This window comes from Gobius niger, assembly GCF_951799975.1.
Source record: "Gobius niger genome assembly, chromosome: 14".
NCBI classification, from domain to species: Eukaryota; Metazoa; Chordata; class Actinopteri; order Gobiiformes; family Gobiidae; genus Gobius; species Gobius niger.
Window position 1 is genome coordinate 16671576 of NC_136865.1, and position 9274 is coordinate 16680849.

The 9274-nt window shown below is 44.4% G+C and overlaps 1 protein-coding gene across 1 annotated transcript; it reads left to right on the top strand.

Annotated features, from left to right (window-relative positions):
* Positions 1–3431: 3431 nt before the first annotated feature.
* Positions 3432–9032, top strand: trib1 (tribbles pseudokinase 1). Its single transcript, XM_079571117.1, has 3 exons — positions 3432–4055; positions 4891–5183; positions 7815–9032. The coding sequence occupies exons 1-3, from the start codon at positions 3729–3731 to the stop codon at positions 8287–8289; spliced, it is 1095 nt and encodes a 364-aa protein (XP_079427243.1). The 5' UTR covers positions 3432–3728; the 3' UTR covers positions 8290–9032.
* Positions 9033–9274: the final 242 nt, after the last annotated feature.

Here is a 9274-nt window from a genome sequence, read left to right on the forward strand (position 1 = left end):
CATTCTGAGTGTAAATGTACAGCAGCACAAGACGTTAGTAACAGCTGTAAGTCCTGCCTGTGGCTCTCGTAGCTGTTGCTTGTTTGGGTACAGGCCAGAACCGAAAGTGCTCAGTTGTTTGAAAGCATAAGGCATTTCTAATCATCCCGAGAAGCTAATCCATGACTAAGCAACAGTTATTTAAAGTGTAATAAATGTTATATTATATTGTATATGATCATCTCCTTTTACTTTCCTCTGGAGGCGGGTGAATATAAGAAGGAAGTTCTATTTTTCTGTATCCACACTCCCACTCATGCACCTACACACTTTGAACACTGTCACTGGTCATGGATAAGCATCAGTGCTGGGCTAGTTACTTAAAAATTGAAATATTTTTTGTATTAGTGATTACAGCTTGAAAAATGTAATAAGTTTGTATTACATATTACGGTTTCAAAAATGTAGCTGAGTTACACTACTTTGAGTTACTTTTGTATGTAAACTGAAAATAGTAACAATGCCACAGAGGAAAAGTGCAGGAGATTTCTTTTTACTTGGCTTTCCCCCGTTCTCTTGTGGTTTGTGAATGCAGATCTAATACACCAGTGTCCAACTTGATCTTGATCTGCTGCCTTTTATTTGAGGGAAGTCTGGCATTTTTTCATTCGTACATTTAAATGCACTTGTAACTCGAGTTACTTGAAGAGTAATGACTAATATATTCCCGTATTTTGTGTAAGTAATATGTTTTATTCCTTAGTTACTGAAAAAACGAATACATTTTTGCAACTTGCTACTTTTGTAATGTGTTACTACCCCCAACACTGGTAAGCCATGGAGTCAACAATAACATAGGCTAATTCATTCATTGCTACGAAAGAAGCAAACGTCTTAGTCGATGCCTGCCCGACATTATCCACTGGACAATGATTGCAAGACTTGGACCTGTTGCCTTCGTGGTGGTCTCTTTTCTTTCTCTTTGAAGTGTGTGCGCTAAAGCAGTGCTCACTTTTGCTGTAACCCTGAGTTAGTTCTTTCGTTTTGGCAAGCCCGAGTTATTTACGTTATACTATTCACATGCTGACTCACAGGTAGGCTAAGTTTGAAACATTCTGTAACCCACACTGTCACAATGCAATATTTTGAAATACAGATTTAGCAAGTCATAGCAATCTTCAGTGACTATTTAAGGTCACACTTTCAAAATAACAGCTCAGAAGGAAGAACAGGTTAAAGTAATAGTAACAACGATACAAATCTTAAAACATGCCATGGCTGTTTGTGCGTCTTCCCACAATTATTCTGTTTTTTTTTACCGCCGCATTTAGAGAAACAGCGGTGACAGAGGAAACCAGTTTGATGGCCTGCTCTTCCACATGACAAGCTCAGTGCTCATAGACACTCACACATCAATCAGACGTGAGTCACTTCGTCGTGGGATGCTCACAAAGACGGCTACAGCCCTAAAAATAACCGCCACCTTTCTCCCTATGTAACCGGTGTGACCTTCTCCATGTGTTGGAAACATTACAGGTTGTAAGGAGCACCACCGCGGGTCCTTCATACCCGAAAACCACATGCAAGAACCTTTGTATCAGTGTCACTTTATGACTGTAAACTTTGCACTACACTGACATTTTGATACTTTTACCCCATTTACTATTACATTATCCTGCTCTTTTTGTCGATTGCGCATTTTTCTGACTATTTGCACCCTCTGACTGTTCTTGAGAGCTGTTGTGACAAGTGAATTTCTCCATTGTGATATCAATAACGTTCTATCTTATCTTGTGTTTTTAATGAAACAACTAATCCCTTTACCTTGTGTCATAACTGTAAAAATGGTGCGTAATGGGCTTTGAAGCATCTCAAACTTTTACCACCAAGTGCCATTTCATGAAATGTATGACCTTCCATGTACCACCAGGCCTAGCTCAAGATCAAATCTGGACTAAACCGGGTCTAAAATCAACTAAATTATGGGTGGAAACTATGTCAAAACCAGAATTTACATCCAATTTAAACACATGACTTAAATGGCCTCTCATTTAAATGTACAAACAGTGAAAAGCACTTCCTTCCAGCTCTTGACATGTAGTGCAATTAAAAATAGGAACGGTGGAACAGGATGTCATACAGGTTAATTGCTGACTGCATGGTTAGTGGTTACATTTCCGCAAAACTCAAAGCAAACTGTGGCTGCATCATTGAGCAAGACACTTTTTGTTACAACCAATATGGAGCTTGTGGAAACTTGAGTAGGTAAAACATTATTGCTCTGATCTGTTTTGGCGTCTTTACAGTCAATTTGAGCAGTCCCTTCCTCTCACTCGCAGCGTGCCCTGAGGTACGTCTGCCTCTCACCCTTCAGTGTGTGCCTGTTAAGTCCAATCATTCATGTTGCACAATTTTCACAGTGATTGCACGGTGTTGCTGCCCTGTTTGTTGCCACTACACCAGGCGCTGCAGTTCAGTGTGTGATGTTGTTTACTGAGCTGTGCTGCTGCGGCATATTTTATGTGAATGCTGCTCATGGCACCACTAGGGCTTTCAGGGGTGAGTCATAACAGCGGCCAGGCCAAACGGGAGGGAAATACGTCAGATAGATGGTCACACACCTGGACCAGACACATCACAGGGAAAGAATATGATATTTGGGAACTCATAGGAAATGTGTGTTGTAGCTTTGACCTATTGTTCCAGAGGACCCGCGCCCTGAAAGATGAACCAGACTCTAAATTAGGTGGAGCATTACTGGTTGGTGAGGGGAATTTGCACACTCAAGGAAGCGGCATTCAAGCATTCACCTTTACTGGTTTTGATCCATTATTTACTATCCTCCCATCTTGTGACACTTCAGTCATAATGTTACATCTCAGGCTTTGATCTGCACTGGGGCCATTCCAATAAGGCAAGTGTGTGTTAGTCAGGAAATCCCAAAACAGACACTGAATGCACTCTCCTTATTGTCACAAAAAGTTTCCTATGGCTTTGTGAAGGACACTTTGTTGAAAGGAAAGGCATTACTTTATTGTGTCTGGTTCAAATAAACTAAATCGTTTTTGTTTTTTTTCCAGATGAGGATATGCTCTTGCAGGACACTTGCATTCGTTGGAGTTACAGGTCTGCAGATCACACCAGGACCCCGCTGCAGCCTGTATCTCACTCACACGTGTGCCAGCGAACGGGGAGGTCCATGGTGTAATTGTTTGTAACGAGAGGGAGACGTTGAATCAGTCCGGTTAATGATTTTCCAGCGCGTCCTTTTGATGAGACACTCGTGATAAGCGGCAGGGGCTGATTTCTTCATCCCGCCTCACTATCAGCACAAAATCTCCCATTCATTGCACGAAACGCCGGATCGGTTACAACATCGTCACAAACAAGACACACACAAATAAGCGCGCGGCGGAGAGGTAATAGTTTCATCAGAGCGCGCGGCGGCAGCGGAGTGGAGTCAGAGCTGTTTGAGGATTGCTCAACGCTTGTGTCACCGGGAGGAGGAGTGGACTGGGCTGCTTAGGGCGGAGAGAGAGCCGAAACATCAGTCACTCACTCTCTGGCTCACGGGGAGTGTGGCGCTCTCTGTCTATCTCTCCCTTCTCTCTCCTGCCTGTCAGCTTTTCTTTTCTTATAACAGCCAAAGCCACTTCTGAGTGACAGGCACCGAGTGGAATATGACAACATAAGAGAATGGAATCCCCTGTTTTGAAGTGTTTCTAAGTCTTCGCTCACGACGTGTTGTCATGGCACACCGCTCCATCAGGATGAACTTGCAGTGGAGCAGCAGCCCGGTGACGTGCCTCCGCTATGGGAGACCCGCAGCGCACAAGCGGCTCGACTCGGACGACCGTCCTCCAGCCAAATGCCCCAGACTGAGCATTGAAGCCGGGGACGCGCACAGTCTTATTTACGGATCTTCGCCCACTTCACCCACGACCCCGAACCCCAGGACCCCCAACCCGCACCAGGGACCGTCCAGGATAGGACCCTTCTTGCTTCTACCTCTATCGGAGCGGGAGAGCACCCACAGCGCCATAAACACGGACTCGGGCGAGGAGCTCCTGTGTAAGGTATGCGCAATCCATCGTCATTGTGCAATTTCTCTGAATGAGTGGTGTTTCGAGACAGCGCTGTTGCTCAACAGCCCGTCTGCCGTGTATCATCACTGCGAGGCATTTTCTTCACCGAATGTGTCACACTTTACGCAGCAGTCTTACTTCATTGCAGGGTTATTTTTATCCGTAAACCACATCACTCTGCTCAAGTGGGCTATTGGGACGATCAACTTTATCTGTATACACTCCATGCAATACGTCATGGTCCCATAAAGAACATTATATGCAGTGACCGGGTCACAGCATGTGCTCCTTGTAAGGTCCTCGGGGTGTCCTTTATGTGACGTCAGTGGCACAGTAGACCATAAATCAGTGGCCCATTAGAACACCGGTTGATACTAATGTTTGTAGCTGCTCTAAAATCAATGAGCAACAATTTCCCCCGCTGGATGGGGAGCTATTTATAGTTCAGTTGAAGCTAAAATTATATTGATTGATCCTGTGTAATGCTCTTGTGCGTTCTGGGGGTTCATTGACCACAATGCATCCAACTTGATAACAGTTCGTCCATTAATGTATGAGTGTCCTTAAGTAAATCTATGCCAGTGGTTCTCAAAATGTGGTGCTTGGGTTTTTTCAGGAGTCCTCTAACCACTTGAATTAGAGATCAGTTTTTATTTATACTTCATTGATGCATTGAAGTTAGATGTGTCTCTGGGTTATACATTATTTACTCCCAGTTTATATACCATTTAGTCAATTTTATGTTAGTCTAGACCCAGATTTTGGATAGATTAAGTTTTAATTTTCTCACACCATCAAAACATGCTGACCCTCAGTCTCCCTCCAGGTGTATGACATGGGAGTGTACCAGGAGAAGATCCGAGCCTACGGGATCCTGCCTGCTCACAGAAACGTGGCCGGCATCAGGGACATCATCCTGGGCGAGAGGAAAGCCTACGTGTTCCTGGACAAAGACTTTGGGGACATGCACACTCTGGTGAAGAGCTGTCGCAGGCTGGACGAGGAGCAGGCCTGCAGACTCTTCCAGCAAGTGGCGCTAGCTGTGAAACACTGCCACCAGAACGGGATAGTGTTGGGGGACCTCAAGCTCCGCAAGTTTGTCTTTGCAGATGAGAAAAGGTGAGAACATTTTTTGTTTGTTTCCTGGGGGATTTTAGTGCTGCAATTTCGTTGTTTGTTTGTACAATTAAAGCAAACGTCTCCGATGCATTCAAGTATCCAATAATTACTGTTTAGGCTCTTCCCTCTGGGACCAGTTCTGTTTGGACAGTAGGTGGCAACTGCTGTTATAATTTGCCACAGGCTTGTTTATGTTTTAAACTTAGTTTGAATTGTCATAATATTATTTTTGAGTCAAGCATTTAATTGCATAAAGTTCAGGCAACTACTCCAAAAAGGGGAAGTCAATGAAGCTTATTCATGTAAAAATGTAAAGCACACATTATTACATGAATAAACTTCATTGACTTCCCCTTAAAGCAGTAAAAGCAGACAGAGTAACAGCTGATCCTTGTGGGCCATGTGGTGTAGGTTTGGATGTAGGCACAGCTCGAGTGGGAGGTTCTCATCCAGGCAGACTGTGGCGTTCTCTATCTGTCTGTGTTTCTCACTGGGTCTTTGTAGCGCTCTTGTGTTTTCTGTGTGAGCGTGCAGTGGGTGTTCTGTTGGCAGAGCTGCCAGACGAGGCCGTTGAATGAGATAATCACGTCCTTCTGCCGTCTATAACTTCTGAATATCTCCATTTGTCATTTTTACTTATTCATATGTGACGCCATAGACTTGCATTAGAATAGTCAGTAACAAGAATGTATTCATGTGCACTCTGAAGTTCCTCCCACAAGACAGCACAGTGTCAACGCAAACTCACAAGACACTGTTTGCTAAACTATTTGTCGTCTCTTTGCCCTTGCGTCACACGCTCTTCCTGTAAGCGCACCCCCTCCCTCGGTTTTCCTAATGCATTTTTTCCCCTCAGCTGTAACATTCCCCAGTTGTGACCTCGGTATGAACAGGGTCACTCTGTGAATGAATGGAGGCAGACAGACAGTGAGAAAAGTTAAAGTTGCTTGTGTCCCCCCTGGTAGCTATACCACATCACACCAATGAGTCACAGTGTATGTGTAACGCACGCTTGTGTGTGTCCAAATATAGTGTTTATGTGTCCGCACTGCACATTCAAAGCCATGAGGCAGTTTTTCCATGCTTTAAACTACTGGCTTGGTATTAATCTACATGTCAGTAAACGGGTGACCACAGTGCCAAGCTAAGACCCATTTGACCCTGAAATAACTATGGAATACCATCTTTCTTTAATATCAAAATAGACTCAATTAGGAAAACATAACACCCATTGATATTGTGGCACTGATTTGGGATAGATGTCATCCCTGATAGGCTGATGTATCTCACTCCTGCTGGGCTTGAAACTGGGAAAAGAGAGCATGACTGTTTATTGCAGGGTTGAATTTTTGTTTTGCCTTTGTTTTATTCAAATGTGTCTAAATGATGCAATGTATTATATCCATTAAATTAATACAGCTGGAGAATTCTTCATTTAGACAGCCAACCGTTTTGTGAATAACTTATTCTCCTCATCACGGTAAACTGTCTAAATCAGGGACTTTATGTGTTGTCGTGGATGTCTTAGGCTCCCTCTTTTATTGTATTATGTTGTAGTCCCTGACCTCTTAATCCTTCATTATCAGACATCTTTAAAATGCCAGCTGTAATGATGCGTCGTCTTGGCCGACGATACACATATGACCAGATGTGTGGATAAAACGACAACAGTTTGACAGAGCCACATTCCCCATTGGCAGCACACAGTACTTTGAGAGTCAGTTTAGGGAAGGTGACTGGCCGTGTGAGGCACGCTGCTTCACTGCTGCCGGGGCCAGCCTCTCATGCGTCACCGATGTGGCAACAGCCATTTGAGGGTAATTATGGGATGGCTGGCGCCACGAGTGTGGAGCCCAGGTGCAGATAGCCTGGGCTGGAGAGGAGTGAGAACAGATATGTACTCTCGGCACAAGGATGAGTCACTCTCTCCACCCTCCAACTTGATTTCTCTGCTTCCTTTTTGGTCGCTATGGCACTTATCTGTGCCACTATCTGTGTGTGCAAATATTATGCCACTTCTGAATACTTCTACTTCATTTAATGCTCCAGAATGTTTAATCACTCTGCATGGTGAGCGTCGAAATAGATCAAATACATCATCCTTATTTTGTACAAGGTCAAACCATTAAAACTGCACTCTCCAATTTGTTTGGTGCATGTAGCCTGAGGATATGGATCTCCTCACATTTAAAATGCATCTGGTAAAAAGAAATATCGACTTTTTGCACAAGATACACTCAAATCCCTCTTACGCAATATCTGGGTTTCCACCAATATTTCCCATGGTCCATCTATACAGTAGATGACGTTTTCTGCTGTCACAGGCTGTAGTCCAAATATGTTCCCCGTGATTAACATGGCTAAATATAGTGGTGTGTGTGAGCTGAGATGGAGGCTGTGGGGTCTTGTTTGTGTGTTTACGTTGCAAACTTGCTTATACAGCTTTACAGCTCAAACTCAACAGAGGAGGATGTTTGTTTTGTCCATGATGACGTTTCACATTAGGTCATTAGCACATCACCAGTACTGTACCATACAATGATGTGTAGCATTGTATTCCGTTTCCTTATGATTTTCACCATGTGTCTGATGCTTTATTTGTTCAATAATGAAACTCCATTGTTTCCGCAGAACTCAGGTGAGACTGGAGAGCCTGGAGGACTGTCGTGTTTTGGAAAACTCAAAGAATGACTCCATGTCAGACACCCACGGCTGCCCCGCCTACGTCAGCCCAGAAATCTTAAGCGGCTCCACTCCGTACTCTGGTAAAATGGCCGACATGTGGAGCCTGGGGGTGATGCTGTACACCATGCTGGTCGGCCGTTACCCCTTCCATGACCCAGACCCAGCCACACTGTTCTCGAAGATCCGGCGTGGCCAGTGCTGTGTGCCCGAGGGCCTGTCTCCTAAGGCCAAGTGTTTGCTGCAAAGTTTGCTGAGGAGAGAGCCATCAGAGAGACTGACGGCAGCAGAGTTGCTCGCTCATCCCTGGTTCCACCAGCCGCCATCACTACAGGAAGTGCTGTCGACAGAACAGGACGTGAGCTCAGCCGAGCAGACCGTACCATCATTTGACGTGGAGAGTGACAATGATCCGTTCTGTTAATGGATCATATTCCTGACTGAGGGACCACAAGACTTATTACTAGGGATCAATTGTTTTCTACATTGGCACTTTTGAGATCCCCATCTGTACTGTTGTATGTAAATACATCCTCAAACGTTTTGAAAATATCCACTGTACTGTACTTGTCATAGTTGTATGTGTTACTTGCAAGGGCATTTGCACAATGATGTCTCATTGTGTTTTCTAATTGTACATTTAGAATACATTTCGGTGCTAACAAATAACTTCAGATCTGGACTGAGGCACACAGCAGCAGATAGGAGCAGAGGACCAGAGCAGTGAGAGTGGGCCGCTGTGAGCTCCTGCAGGCGCCACTCTCTGACTCACTCACAGTTCATGTCTCCTGGTGACACAGAGAGGAACTACAGACAGACTGATGTGTTACTCTGAGACTGTGTGCCAGAGTCAGAGCAGGCCATTACAACCTCGCACTCACACAGATGGTCTGAGTGGTGCAAGACTCCAAACCACACAACAAAAATAATCAGCTCCAGGACAACAGGCCTGCTGAACATGCTGAACATGCTGAACATGCTGAACATGCTCAAACACAGGAGGAATAACACTAACAATGCTCATAGGCAAATTAGGTAAATTATTGTCATTGTGAATCTTTATGTCCAAAATAAGCACACGTTTGGAGCCGTTTTGTTCATGTTGTGCAGTGCTGCAGCTGAGTGTGGGGCCTGTATCACTGTGTTGTATAAACTGGTGGCTCTGAATCAGGTCTGCTCATATTTGATGTTGGTTGTGACTCAACACTTGAGCTGTGGTCTGTGGAGAACGCCATGACCTCGGTTCAAAGAATTTGTTCTGACCGCTTCACCTCTTGACGGGACATTACTTTTATAATATTTTTTATCGCTGTTTAACGCCGAAGATCTTTGGGGAATAGTCGTGACCACAGTGACAATGATGTGCCGTGCTCAGCCTCTCGGCTGCAGTTTTGGTTTGGTACTAATAT

Excerpts from the sequence above, each read along its gene's own strand:
- trib1 (XM_079571117.1), top strand. The coding sequence starts at position 3,729 with ATGGCACACCGCTCCATCAGGATGAACTTGCAGTGGAGCAGCAGCCCG. Across the intron at positions 4,056-4,890 it reads GCGAGGAGCTCCTGTGTAAG|GTGTATGACATGGGAGTGTA; the intron begins GTATGCGCAATC and ends GTCTCCCTCCAG. Across the intron at positions 5,184-7,814 it reads GTCTTTGCAGATGAGAAAAG|AACTCAGGTGAGACTGGAGA; the intron begins GTGAGAACATTT and ends TTGTTTCCGCAG.